The 15,077-nt window shown below is 39.8% G+C and overlaps 3 protein-coding genes across 5 annotated transcripts in view; 2 read left to right on the top strand and 1 right to left on the bottom strand.

Moving 5' to 3' along the window:
• The window catches only part of LOC108655111 (odorant receptor 59b), an 82,749-nt gene extending 71,548 nt beyond the window's left edge, over positions 1-11,201 (top strand). Inside the window, exon 4 of the transcript XR_016196906.1 lies at positions 10,913-11,201. The gene's annotated coding sequence lies outside the window, so the exon portion shown is untranslated. The remainder of the gene's footprint in view (positions 1-10,912) is intronic.
• On the top strand, positions 159-11,655 carry LOC108654596 (uncharacterized). Its single transcript, XM_089260748.1, has 7 exons — positions 159-420; positions 778-847; positions 8,704-8,872; positions 8,947-9,227; positions 10,529-10,780; positions 11,251-11,382; positions 11,477-11,655. Exons 2-7 carry the CDS (start codon positions 785-787, stop codon positions 11,576-11,578), a joined length of 999 nt encoding a protein of 332 aa, XP_089116874.1. The 5' UTR covers positions 159-420; positions 778-784; the 3' UTR covers positions 11,579-11,655.
• LOC108654599 (uncharacterized) lies at positions 5,272-6,793 on the bottom strand. 3 transcript variants are annotated; one of them, XM_018106070.3, is made up of 3 exons: positions 6,142-6,793; positions 5,865-6,075; positions 5,272-5,737 (listed from the first exon to the last, which is right to left on the bottom strand). In XM_018106070.3, exons 1-2 carry the CDS (start codon positions 6,364-6,366, stop codon positions 5,878-5,880), a joined length of 423 nt encoding a protein of 140 aa, XP_017961559.1. In that variant the 5' UTR covers positions 6,367-6,793; the 3' UTR covers positions 5,272-5,737; positions 5,865-5,877. The 3 variants fall into 3 exon arrangements, with proteins under 3 accessions (XP_017961559.1, XP_089118109.1, XP_089118110.1); XM_089261983.1 differs by having other exon boundaries at positions 5,865-6,793; XM_089261984.1 differs by having other exon boundaries at positions 5,995-6,793.
• Positions 11,656-15,077: the final 3,422 nt, after the last annotated feature.

Raw genomic sequence — 15,077 nt, 5'->3', positions numbered from 1 at the left:
TGGTTTATATGTTTACACTTTGGGTTTTATTGCTCCGCTCAAGCATCGTATGCTGCCGCATACGCTTATCTGTGGCATTCGCTCGCCTATTCCGCTTGCCGATTATGAATTCATCCAAGACATTGAACATATAAATTCCTATATAAAGAGACGTTTGCATTTTAATTGCGACTCAAATCCAGTTGAACTGAGACGTCCAGTCTCAGACAGAAGCTGCTGCCGTAGACTACATTCGCATTTCTCAATTCAAGTTTGAGCAACGCTCAGAGCCGGACAGAGCCAGACTCACTGAGTCAGTGCTAAACGACAGCGCGTCGCGTGTGGACGAGTTTCTTGTAGTCTGTGATTTATAAACGAAGCGCAAATTAAGAAAACAAAACAACAAGGCGAGCAAGAAGTAAAAAAAGAAAAAGTGTTCAGGTACAAATTGTATTAGGCAATCGAGCATTCTACATAATAAGCAGATGCTATGTACTGGACTTGAAGCATCGCCTGGCTAACCAGTTGGCGGCGCACCTGTGCTATGAGCCCGTCTGGGCTGGGCTGTGCTTCAAGAATTCACATTCTCGACTGTCCGGCCGAACGCGTTGTGCATACAGAAACAGTCGAGTCTTTTGTTTTCATGCCGGCAAACTCTGAGAACTGAAATGTTGCAGGCAAACCTCTCAGCCACTCAACCAGTCAGCCAGTCAGCCTCTCAGCTCGCAGAGGGCTCTGGGCTGTTTGGCAACACTGTTGGCCAAGCAAGAAATTAATTTTGTTTCACCTGTTTTTCAGCCGCAAAATGTTTGCGCTATTCGGAGCTGCTTTGCTGCTCTTGCTGCAAGCCACATTGGCCCCAGCTCAGGTAAGTTTTCTTTTCTTTTTCTGCTTTGTTTTACTACAGCCTGGTCAAAACTAGGAACTTAGTCTAACAACCAACTCAAATTTCTTGTTTGTACTTTCCACAAACACTTGCCATAACTATGCACTCATGTGTGCCGTTGCTGAAGTTCGTGATTAAGCAAAGCTTAACCGAACTACAACAACAACAACAACAGACCAAGCTGCTCTTGCCACAAAGCCATTTAGTGCTTAATTCTTTTAGCACTGGTCCAACGCAAATATTTCAATTATTTCGTGAATGCAATGCATCCCATCAGCTACCTCAAATTGTTTTATTTATCAACGACCTCAGCAAAGATTCGACCAGCGCAAATCAAACAAAATCGAATATAGCTAGTGAAGGGTTTATGCGGCAGACGAATTCGCAATAATCCTGACTTTCATGAAGTCTCAATGAGATAATCATAGTAAATTTTAGTTTGTCTAATTCTTCTATTAGTGATATGGGGTATACCATGGCTATTTAGCATATAGATTATTATTTTTGCTAATTTCCACAAATTGCTTAAAAGGTTTCTCATTTTAAATGAGAATATAAATAATAGTATAAATTTGAATTTAAAGCTGACTCCATGCTCACCTTTTCGTTGGAAATTCGTATTTTTAACGGAAAGGTGAAAGGTGTTCAAGTATATATGTATGTATATACACTTTATTCGCTCTGCCACGCCTCCAACTGTGTGCTATAGACATTTCTGTGAGGCAATGCGGCAGCTAAAATCTCTTTAAATTCTCAATCGGTCTTTGATAGAAACATTATTATATATGATAAATCGACATATATTAAACTTTAATATTTGCCATACACAGCTGCAATAAAAAACAGAATATATATAGAAGCAGTTTAAATGTTTGTTTAAAATTCTTATTAAATTCATTAAACTGCCAATTAGCCGTAACCTCAAGGAGAAAAGCTACATATATAATGTGTCATGTGAAATTCCTATTAGGGATATAAAATGAAATAATTTAATGCTCAGTTTGGCTGGCTATGGCAAATCAACTTTCCACTTGATAAGACAGCAAGACAACAGTCCACAGCCAATACTCTGTCTGTCTCTCTCTCTCTTTCTCTCTCTCTCGCTCTCTCTCTCTCTCTCTCTCTCTCTCTCTCTAACTCTCTCTCTCTCTCTCTCTCTCTCTCTCTCTGTCTCTCTTTCTCTAACTCTCGCTCTCTCTCGGTTCTGCAGATCATTTCAAGTTTAAATGAATTAGATCTAGCTGAAACTCAATTTTACAGCCAAGAAAAAATTATAATAACTAGTTTAAAATAATATATTTGCATTAATTAAATTCATATCTGGCCAAAGCAAGAATTAAGATCTGTGAAGTGACAAAGTAAAATTAATTCATGAAATGCAATATAAAATTACTGTATTTCTGAAAACACAATAGTTGAGCTATCTGAGTGAACTAGTTATTAGTTGCATAAACTATTATTAAATAGAAATTATAGAGAAAATCGAAATATATAGAGATACAGGCAGATATACATAAAAATAAAATATATGTAGTTAGATATAGATACAAATACAGATATATATATAGATATAAATATACAGATATAAATATATATGTATGCATATAGTAGATATAAATAGAGATATATATATATAATAGATATAGACATATAATCTGAGCCCAATGCCCGCCGCTTAAAATCAAGTTGTTAACCTTTCACTTCGCAAAGCCCTAAATTCTCGTATCGAGTCTCTGCATAAACTTCGTTCTGGCCAAAATCACAAATTGTTGCTATTGCCAATGTGTGTTGCGAAATTTGCGCAAATGTTGGTGTTGATTTTATTTGCGGTTTGCTGCACAAACGGTCGAACACTTGATTTTGTGTGGGGCAGGCAGGTGAGGCAGGTGGACAGGTGGGGTCGGCGGGCAGCAGCTGGCGAGTGTCCGGCAGGCAACGTGAGCAACGTGGGCCCATTAAATTGTTGCGCAATGCAACGGCTATTAACTGTGGCAATGAAGAACTTTAGTAGCTCATTCGGCAGCTCGCCGAGTCGTCGAGTTGAGGCATTTATAATTATAGTATGAGTGCGCCAAGGTACAAACAGCTAATTACCTTTGAGCAGCGGATAACCCATTAACCTGTGTGTGTGTGTGTTTGTGTGTGTGTGTGTTTGTGTATATTTTTACTCCTTAGTCATAGTGCACGATTATATATCATTTTAATAGCAGCATCTGCCTTGAACTTTCGACCGGCCTATGTGGCATCTGATATGCCGACACGAACGCAAATGAAGCGTAATTTTTAGCTAATTACGCATACGCCGCATTGTGCAAGTGCGGCCGCAAATGCGACAAATATTTTCACTGCAATTTGCATGCAGCACAAGTGTGTGTGTGTCGGTGTGAGTGTATGTGTGCTGGTATTTGTGTTGGCATTTGTGCTTGTGTTTGCCTGCATAGCAGCCATTTTGTCGCGTCTGCTGTCAGTTCAGGGTGTTGTCAGCCGCTGGCTCAGGTGGCAAAAGGCTCGCGTTGGCCATGTCTACCCGCTGGGCGTTGCTGCTGCACTTCTTTTACATTTACAGTTGCCCTTGCTTCAGCAAAGTTTTTGGGTTTCGCTTGTGGGTTTTAAGGGGGCTTCGCGTACTTTTTGGCCATCTTCGTAGATCTTGCCGGCACGCTTTGGTTTATTTCTATTTGTTTACGGTTTTGGGTCGCCTGCGGCGAACTAGAGTTTAGATTTGAATCAACGCATGCATGAAATTTGCATTTGCCACAGCTAACCAAATTGTTGCGAGCTCGTGGGAATTGTACACAATTGAAATTGAAATTAAGGCTCGCGTAATGGCTCGCGCAAGGGTTAAGAATTTTTCTCTCTTCCTTCTTCTTCTTCTCTTTTTTTTTGTGGGTTATCATGCAAATTTTTCTAATGCGCTGCGGGCATACAAGAAATACCGAAAAACGAATAACGAAAAAGTTTCGGACTGTATTAAAAGTTATTAAGCTTTAAAGACTTTCCACTGCAATCGGCAATCTGCGACATAAATTAGCCAGGGCCGTGGCCATTGTCTGCTGTTTGTTGTTTATGTTTGGGGTCTAGATGCGGCCGTTGATGTTTATCAACAAATTATGGCAGTTGCCCCTAAATAGTGCAAATAAACACATTTGCAAGCAGGCTGACAATGGAATCCGAATTCGCTTCTATCAGCACAAAATTCCATGGATTCGTGCAAATATTTATCAGCGCCAACAACAACAAAGCAAACAAACAGCCATTCATAGTATTGCAAACAGTTTGAACAAAGCGAATGTCCTTTTATTGCCATTACTTCAAATTCTAATCGCACTGCTCGAAACTTTCACAATGAGTTTTCGAAATTATTGAAATGAAAACAAAAGTTTGGATCGCTTTTCAGGCATATTAGATGGGAGCTGAATAATGGGAGACCAAATATGAGTGATACAATTTATTATAGCTATACTTGATATACATAGTTAACGTTACAGTTCTTAAAATATCTAAAATGTTTTTCTATTTAACTGTGTATCAATTGAAAGTCTGCTGAAAAATTATAGATTTCAAATTAAAATTTCAATTACGACTCGACAAGAATTTCATGGTAAACTTGCTCATTTTCAGAGCTTCAGAGCTGAGGCAAATTTTGAATCTTCCGTTGGAATCTAGATGTAGAGATTACTATCATATTTTAAAAGTATAACCCCCTTAGCAAGTAGTATTCAAATAGGCGCTGCTAGAGCTTGTAGAACCAAGTCGTTTATTGATCTCATATACATACATATGTATATCTTATATAAATTGTCATAGATATATATTTAAATCAGCATTAATACTATATATTCATATCTCTTTTATAAATTGTCATAGATATATATTTAAATCAGCCTTAATACTATATATTAATATTTCAAATAGTTTTAGTCTTATTACAGTTTCTTTTGCTATAGCTCTTAATGGGCCCATAAGGGGCTTGGCATTTCCGTTACTTAAAGCCTAGTTGTAGTTGACTTGTTTTCACATCAACTACATCTGAAACGTTGCTATTATATATTTCCTTCTATGCATATCAATAATTAATCAAACCCACATCTGACTCATTCACTCAATAAATTTGCATTTGACTTAACTTTGCTTGTTTTTGCCCTAGCACATGCTTCATATATAATGCAAGCTAGAATCTCTAATAGTCTAATGCCAATTGTCAATTAAGACAAAACACATATTGAACGCCAGGTAACGTCAGGTAGAGTTGAACAGGTGCAAAAGCAGTGGGTAAATTGAATGATGCGATTGCTTGCAACAACTACACATAAATTATTTCTTAAGCGGCCCAAAGCCTCTTATGTGCCATATTGTATTTTAAGTGGGCGTACACCACCTACCCCCCCAAAAAAAAGGAGTGGGCGTGGCGGCGTTAAACTGCATTTATCAAGCGCTTAAAGCGACTTATGCTGGCAAAACCAAACCGCTAAGCGGTTTGCTGTGCATGTGTGTGTGTGTGTGTGGGTGTGAGTGCGTGTGTGTGTGTGTGTGTAAGTGGGTGGTTAAGTGTGCATTTGCATCTCATTACGTATGGCTGCAACAGCAACAACATTCGTAGCGCCTCCTGCTCAGATGTCGCACGATATTAAATTCCGAAGCTGCTCAAAAACTGAAACTCTGTGAAGTGTGCGTGTGTGTGTGTGCATGTGTGTGTGTGTCTGTTAACTTATAATGGAATTTTCACATTTTTCATGCTAATAAGCGCAACTCTCATGCTCTTAATTATGACATTATAATAACTTAGTTAGCTTTGCCGTCTGTCGAGCAGGAAGTTGCCAACATCGAATTCAAAGTTGAATCGCAACTTAATTAAGTTTCCTCGGCAATTGACTAGAAAGAAAGAAAGAGTAGACAAGTGAGTAAAAGAGAGAGAGTGGCAGCGAGAGTGAGAGAGGGCAACTTTGTTAAATTAAACAGCAAGCAAAGTTATCTCTAGCGACTAAGCGATAAGAATCACCTGCACTTCACGCCTAGCCCAGGGCGAGGCCGTAGATGACCAGCTGGAAGTGCGCCCTGGGCACCTGGGCGTAGCGCTGGAAACGCACTACGGCATGCTGTTGGCCCACGCCGCCGCTGAGCAAACGCACCCGGCCGCCGTTGCCCCCCGGCAAGGTCATGTCGTAGGCATGCACCGCCGTTATCGTGTAGCCATCGACTGCGCTCGAGTTCTGTGCGAGTGGGATAAATGTCATGTTATGCGCGCATTTCCATACACCTGTTTGTTGTGCTACTACCTGGGCGCCGTATGCAACATCCCGAACATCCACACTGACAGCCGTGGCATCCGCATCCGCATCCGCATCCGTGCTGCTCACGTGCCCCAAGTAAACATCTTGTGCATGCAGCGTGCTGGCATATTTGTTGACGTGCCCCCAGGTAGTTGTGGCGCCATCGCTGCCCTGCAGCAGCAGCACGAGCAGCACCAGCAATAGGCTGATAAGCGTAGTTTTTGTTAACATAACGGTCGCATGTGGCACACGGAGATTTTCGGTTACGGTTTGTGCAACGCGCAAGGTGTGAAACTCAAATGAGTCGCGGCCAAGTGACCAAGTTAAATATTAACGCACTGTCTACCTTCAAATGTTTTATCAGCTTGCAGGTGCTTTTATCACTCTCCCTCTCTCTCTCTCTGTCTCACACACACTCTCACAGTTGCTCCCTTATCGCAATGACATCCTCCACTCAGACTTGTTGTTGTCTTCTGCTTCGGCTCTCCAATAATTACTCTATGCATTAATTGCTCCAATATGGGAAAAACACAATGTTCGAACTCTCTGCCCGCCGAGTCGCGACTGTCGCTTATCAGCTTATCACTCAAACTGATATAGATTTCAGCGCCAGCAGCGCCCGCACTTGCGTAAATTCTATTGAATAAGCTGAGCTAATAGGCCGGCGATAGCAAACTGTGCAAACGTTGATATTCCCAAATATGTAATGGGCTTACACAAAGCGAAGAACATTGTAAAACAAGACTGGAGTGTGCTACGGAATCAGCTGTGCCGCACAGAGTGGAGCAAGCTAAGGCGATAACAGTTGAAATTTGAACTGTTTGAGAAGATATGAAACTAAGCAAACAATAATCAAATATGAACAGTCAAAATTTTAATAAAACAGAGAATTAATTTTATTAATTTGTTGTTATTATAAATTATTATAAATTATAAATTGTTATAAATTATCACATTAATAAATGATATGAAAGTATTATAGGCAAAAAAACTTACTTATATTACAATATTAAAAGAAATAAAAAAAAAAAACATAAAGTTAATAAATATTAATAAAAAATAATATAAAAAATTGTTTTAAAAATATATAAATGTATATAAAAAAGAAATTATTTAAAACGATTAAAACAAATGTGTGTTTTTTTTTTTGGCAATTTTTTAATAATTTTCTTTTACAAAATTTCATCCATATATGTATGTATATACAGTCGATACTGGGTATTTCTTACGAATTATCCACTGTTTGAAATAATGAATGGTTCGAAGTTTTAGAGCGAAAAGAAAAAACAGTTTGAATTATCAAGGGTTTTATTATTATTTTATATTTATTTATTTATATATATATTTTTTTTTTATTATTTTATATATTCGTAAAGCATGTTCAAATTAATAATTCCATTGAAGAGAACGGGCTTGCTTAGGAATTTGCTGACACTTTATATATTAATTAATCTTTGAAAAGAACTCATTTATACGGACTTGCTACAAAACACATTGCTGCTGGCTCAGACTCTTCAATTATTTATTTAGGGAAACAAAGTGCCTGATATACTCTTTCATCAGTGTCGTATTGTGGACAAAAGACTTACAAGTCAATGAGGCTCTTGCTATCTTAACTGACACCGCTGCGAAATGCTCTGAGGTATCCTCTTCATCTTCATCGTTGCGACTCGTATGAATTGTCAATTATTGTACACATTGATTAAATATTATTTGTATATTATTTAAATAATTAAAAAAAATAATGAACCTATTTGCGCTATACTTAAGTACAACAGGTTCATTATTCGAAACCTGTTGTACCTGTTGTGGACTGAGCAAACAATTAAGGCAAACGTGTTTTGCCCAGCTGCCAAATGTCAAGTGCTGAAAATTCGCCAATTATTGAGAGACCATCAAAATAAAAATAAATCCAAAATAGAACATAAATCACGCAGCATATAAAGCGCAATACTTTCCGGGCAGACCTCTTGCCAAGTTAGAAACTCCCCCAGCCTCCCCTCGCTGCTCAGTTAACTCCATGATTTCGAAAACTTAAGCCTGCCGAAGATTAACTAAAACGAACTTTTCAAAATGTGGAATTAAAACACAAAGTGTGTTTCTGTTCAACACGTGTGCCGCTGCCAGGACTTGGGTAATTGAAATTTATGATTTAGGGTCAGGCCTGGTTGATGTGGCCCTCTTTCGGTATGAATGCAGCTAAGTCGGCCATTCAATCGAATTCCATTCGTATTTCGGTTTTATTAGAAAGTTGGCAAACTTAATTTAAATTGATTGACGCTTTTCGGGCGGCCGGAAATGCCATAGAGGTGAAACTTGTTGCCTACCTGGGGCTGCCTACCTTTTGGCCAATATCTTTGGGTGTTTGGTCAAAGTTTCGTTTCGGCGCAAAACTTTTACTATTTGTGAAAAATGGCGTCGGCGTCGGCCCAAAGTTTTGCATGCCTAAACAAAGAGCGAAACTTTCAATAACATTAAGTATACGCAGCGTGTAACCAAGTTTGGCCAACTCAGGGCGCCCAACTCATCGCACTCTCTAATCTGTAAGGTCTCTCATTTCTGTTGCAGCTGATTACGTTGCGCGATGGCAAGGTGGGCGTCAACTTTGCCGGCTTCCATGCCGATGCCGGACTGGGCGGCCTGCTGACGGGCAACGCAGCCCACGGCGGCCTCAGCGCCTCGGCGGGCACACCCTGGGGATCGCGTGCCGCAGCTGGCATTGGCGGCGGTCTCAACGGTACTTAACACATTAATTGATTTTGATTTTGATTTTGATTTCGAGCTAAATGAATGATACCCACTCTCACACAGGTCGCACCGCTGGCGGTGCATATGCAGCGGCTCAGGCCAACGATGACGTCGGCGCCAGCGCTCTGCTTGGCGGCAGCGTGGGCGAGCATGGCTACATCGGCTCCGAGGCACACGCGAATGGCCGCAAGACCAGCCACTCTGTCAATCTGGGCACCCAGCACTCTGTCACCGAGGGCGCAGCAACCGTTGAGGATCCGCCTCCACCGCTGCCCACCGCCGGCCCAACCACCTACGTGCAGAAGGTCAAGCCGCCCAAGAAGTATTCGCTGATTGCCCAGAACGTAAGTGATATTAATTAAGATGTTAAATGCAGGCACCCCGAGGTACCTCGAGGCCTCACCCCAGATAAGATTGCATCGCCTGGCAAATAATCTAGATGCGATAGCAGCCGACATTGTTGACTGCCAACTAAAGAGTGAAGCTTTGTTTATTCGCAATTCTTTGTTTATTATCGTTGCTATTTATCTGCTAGATGTAATGAGTGATAAGCTTCTCTTTCTTATTCATACCCTGAAGACATTCTAAAGTAGGAAATATGACGCGTTGAGTCGTTGTGGTCATGTCGGACAGATGCACTTGGCCATATCAACTCAGGTCGTCATATCTCTTAGTTTTTAAGCCCTCCGTGTGATCTCAGCGATCTCGTAAACCAGAAGAGTTAAGGATTTTGCATTTAGAGAATTTATGAGATGCTCTAGGGCTTCCTGATTAACAAAATAATAAATTAAAATTAAAAAATAAATAAATAAATAAATAGACATTTAACCACAAATGTTAGACTTAAAATTTAGAATACCCCTTTAGAATATCATTTTTATTCCTTATATAATATTTTCAATAATTTGATATTCCTTTATACGTTTTACTTGAATATTATAAAGGCTGGAAATGCACAATTTTCTGTGGATATTCTTATTATTAATATGCAAATATGATATATATTGGTATATTGATATATATATGCTTCCCTCCAATTATATACTAGAGGCTCAGCAAATACAGTTTGAGTGCTTTTTATCAAGCTCTGAATATTCGATTATGAACATATGTCTAAAAGAAAAGTTATTAAGGAATTAAGTTCCCATAGTAAAGTCTATAAGCGCAGCCCAAGCGTAGTCGCAGCACAGTAAGCAGAGCGTTAAGCCGGCAGTCTGCTTAAGCTTATGAATACATATGTATGTATGTGTGCAGCTCTCATCTCTCAGCAAAGAAATGTCAGAACAAGGAACCTTCGTTCACTTCCACCTAGAGCACTCTCACTTTTTTTAATGATAACAAAACAGAAGCATTTTAGGCACTGTGCAAGGCATCGCTCAGCAGTTCATATGGAATTGTATATATGTATGTATGTGTATATGAGTGAGAGTAACAATTCGATATCTAGAGAAAATATTGCCTCATTAACATGTTGCCCATTGAAAAATGCCATCTGACTAAAATTCGGTCTACATTGAAGCCACTCATTAAGCGTTTAACTCTGTGTAATATATTATTTACGCTCGAGCATATCTATATTTATGTGTGTGCACACATGTTATCATGGTGTTGTGTTTTCGACCCGCTCATCATTTATCCATGTTAGTCCGACCGCATAGCGCCCAATCAAATCAATGAAAATCATGCTAAAGCCGTCGCAGGGCTGGCCACAGAGCAGGCGCCCAGCCCAGTGATAATTGTCAAGCGGCCACGCCTACACGTCAAGCGTCTACGTCAACGCCAACGCAACGTATACATAACGCAGGCGGCACAGCAGCAGGACGAGCAGCAGCAGCAGCAGCAGCAGCAGCCGGAGGAGGAGGAGGAGCAGCAGGAAACTGTCGCTGAACCGGCGAAGGTAACAGGCAAACAAACAACTGGGCAGCTGCTGTGTGCGGTAAAGGATATGCACACAGACAGATACACCCACACATGCGCACACGCCCACACACGTTCACACACCCACAGCCACACCCACTCACATAGAGAGAGAGTGGGCAAATGTTGGCAGCAACAGCTTTTGGCTTTTGACTGCAACTTTCGCTTTGGGGTCAAAATATTTGACCAACGTTTGCTGTAAATTTATTTAAATTGTGGTTTATTTTGGGCCGGCGCGTTGCCAACTTGTTGGAGATATTTTCAATAATTTTGTTGTATTATTATTTCTCTTTTGTTATTTCGTATATTTTCGTTTGCATGAATTTTCATTGCGTTCTCGGTGGCAGCTAAATATAACTTTTGCATTTGTTAAGCTTTCGGTTTTTGTCTGCCATTTGTTATTATTGTATTTCTGTAGCCATTTGATTGTTTTCTCTCGCCCACACACAGACGCAGTCGTCGCCCAAAAGCGAAGCCAAGGTGGTGCACAAATCCGCAAAGGGCCCACGCCAAGGAACGCAGGGTGTCAGACAGCACGTCATAGGACCGCAGGCTCAAGGAGTCGTTGGCCAGGCACTCGACGTGAGTCATCCAACGCGTCAGCCGATGCGACTTAATTGTCTGACCCATGTTAACCCCCTCTCTCTCTCTACCTCTCTCTCTCTCACACATATAGATTCCCATTGGCATATTGCGCTCCCTGCAGATGAGCCTGGGCGGCTTGATTGGCGGACAGGAGGCAGCTGCCCAGCCCAATGGAAAGCCACAGCTGGGCTGAGTGAACGTGCTAAACCGAATATATTAATAACAGCAAAATGTCGTACAGTCAATAAAGCTAATTAAACGATATACATATGTGAACTATCGTGGAGAGGGCTGTGATACGGGAAATCACTTGCAAATGTTTCCATTGCCAGCTCAGAAAAAACCCTGCTAGACGTGAGACTAGTTACGCGTTTGCATACTGATGCAAATTTCCATGTCACGAATGCCTTAAAGCTATAAGAAGTTTCCGCCATCTGCTCACAGACTTCTGGTATACATATATGTATCATCTTGTCTATGCGCGTCTTATGAGGTGTTAATTGGGCTAAGATATGTGAGCTGCTACATATTAGTATTTTTACAGCCTAGATATATTTATTTATTTAAATATTTACTTAAATATGCCAACCTCAATTAAAGAATATGGGGATTATGTAGTTGAATATAAATCTTCACGGCATTCCAAGAGCCTAAAAGGCAGGAGCAGCTCCTTCAACAGGTGAGTCATTATGAAGCTGATAGAGCTATAATTTTTGGCTTGGAAAATATAGATCAGACTGGTTATTCATCATGCTTAGCAGCTAGCTCTCAGTCTGGCAACTGACTGGCAAATACTACTGCACTCAATGCAAACGCAAACTGTCTTTGCATTTATATTTTCTCCTTACGCTCGAGCGAAAAATGCATTTAAAGTGTAAATATTCTTTGATAACAAAGCTAATCTATTATTAGAGGTAGCGTCAGTAGCTGTGCCACACATATATCTTCTTAAATTTTGCATCTGCTCGACTGCAGCTCTTATCTTAGCTTGTTGCTCTCTGTCTGCTGCTATGCAGTCTCTCAATTTACATTACTAGACAACGCTGAAGAGCTGCTAACAATATCAAATTAATTACTTTCCTTTACCAAACTCTTGCATGAACTTTGTTTTGTTTAATAAACCTCTTTTTACTCATACAAACTTTTGCTCTAGCTTAAAGTTGGTATTGAGTGAGGGTTACCTATCGACACCATGGAGGAATTTACGACAAAGTCCTGGAGTGTAGAGAGTTTAGTAAAGCACTTCTGGCCCATGCTCTATGGCAATATATGTAATTTATTTATTTATTTTATTTATTGTTTATCAGTTTGAGGCATTTCTCTTCACAGAGGCAAACACTCATCCATCGGACGGCAGATCTCACACGCACAAAGAGTCGGTGCTTCTATGTCTGTCTCGCTCACACGCTCTCTAACCCTTACTCTTTGCAACTTTATATGAAGCCTTTTAAACATATATATGGCACTAAGAGTAAATCAAAGAGAATCGTCATAAGTTAAGTTAAATAATAAATGCAACAAAATATATATTTTAAAATTATAAAAATTATAATTTTTCAACTAAGCCAAGCTAAGCTCTTGGTTATGTTATATAAGCCTATTAAAGGGCAACAATTTTACAGGCATAGCAAAATATTTCCAGGAAATAAACTCTTATATGATTAATAGCAAAAGGTCTACTTCCAACTGAGTAAGATAAATAAAATAATTATTATTGAAATAAATCTCAGCACAAATATCTATCAATTACTTATTAAAAATGATAATTAATAATTGTCGTTAAACTTTAATTAATTCACAAGAATTTCTATTTTATACATGCACAGCTCCACAATGCATTAGCCACTTGGTTAAAACTTAATAAATAACCCACTCGAATTAGAATTTGCATGAATAAATCGAAACACCAAGTGTTTGCACAATTTATGAGAGGTTGTCTCTGGCTGTGGCGCCTTTAATTTAATTTTGTTCAAGATGAGCCATTTTATTTGTATTTCAGTTTTAGTTTCATTTTCAGTTTCTGTTTCGGTTGGATGTGTTGAAAGGGTTCCAGCACAAAGTCAAAAACCACAGCAGCAGCAACAACAGCAACAACAACAGCAACAACAACAGCAACAACAACAACAACAACAAGAGCAATTTATTGAATAGTTTCGTCTGTTGTCTAAGTTGAGCAAGCTTTGGCTTTGGCCCTGGGGCACATGCAGATCTACAAATGGGTTAGAGGAGTCCACAAAAAAAGAAGAAAATAGAAAAAAAAACGTACAGAAAAGAAGAAGAGAGGGAACCCGTATTGGCACGAACAATGTGCTCGAAATTCAAGTTTAAAGCAGGAAATGCCACAGCATCGGACTTGTTTATTTAGGAGCTGCTGGCCAGACCCTCAGACAAGATACGGCGGGGGCACAAAAACACACACACAGACACAGAGAGACGCCATGTGTGTTTGTGTGTGTGTGTAGGATGTGGCAGAGCAAAATATTTCACACTCTGCAACCACAGGCACTTGTGCGGCGCACTGCAAGGGGACAAGGGAGTGGGTAACGCTCCACACATGTCTGAATGCCTAACACATATACACAGACACATGCACACACACACACACACTCGTGTAGTGTATATGCACGTATTGTGTAAATATGCTTAAACACCTCGGGCTTTTATGCTTTTAACCCTTTGCCGCATAAAGTCGCCACTATACAAGTGTGAATGTGTATGTATGTATGTGTGTGTGTGTGTATGGTTGTGTGTAAGCCGGCTTCAGTTAGCTGGCAACAAAATGAATGTCCATGCAGCGGCGCTTTGTGGCTGTTCTGTGAATTTCTTAATTAATATTGCGCTCGCAATTTATTGACATTTAGCGAACTCCAGCTGGCAAATTATGGCCAGGTCGCTCATCCAGCCCTGCCCCGTGCCCTGCCCCGTGCCCTGCCCCCTGCCCTGCCCAGGCAATCCTAGCCCCGGGACAGAGCTGGAATTCACCGAAATGACTTGCATATCAAAACATGCACGAATATAGCTGAAACAATATCAGCTTAAGCAAACAACGACAAAGGGAATCACATGCCACATATGTTGGTTTGAGCTGCGAGCTTTGGCAAATATACGAATTTATTAAAATACCCTTTCCGTAATTTTGCAAAGCTTTAACGTTAAATAAATATATGCATATATTTTCATTGTAATATATATGTATATTTATATGGTTTTTATGATATTCTCTGGAATAATCACATAAAAAATATATGCATATATATGATTATTATGATAATCATTATTATAATTTTTTGTATATTCACAGAAAAGTTAACGGGCATTGGGTAAGCACACAAAAAGTGGAATAGTTAGGGGAGTATCAAGAGGAGAACGAGCCATTGATCAATCAAAGTTTATAACAAAAAGATTTTTCTACGAACTTTTCAGGCCAGTTGGCTAAATATATACACCGTATATATTTTTATAATTTAATATTATATCAGCAATAAACTTGTCCAATAACATTTTCAAAGTACAATTTAACAGCGACTAACTCTTCGGCGAACTCGCTCCTAAGGTCTTTTATAGGAATAAGTCACTCGGAATCAGTTCCAGAGAATAAGTTGGATGTTCAAGCATTTCAAAAAGCAAAGCATAGCATGGTTTTTATTGACAAGCAAAGGTCAAGCTAGCTCAAATTTAAGCAGTTTCTGCTC

This window comes from Drosophila navojoa, chromosome 5, assembly GCF_054131105.1.
Source record: "Drosophila navojoa isolate 15081-1374.11 chromosome 5, UAZ_NAV_1.0, whole genome shotgun sequence".
NCBI classification, from domain to species: Eukaryota; Metazoa; Arthropoda; class Insecta; order Diptera; family Drosophilidae; genus Drosophila; species Drosophila navojoa.
This window is presented reverse-complemented; position numbering and strand designations above follow the sequence as displayed.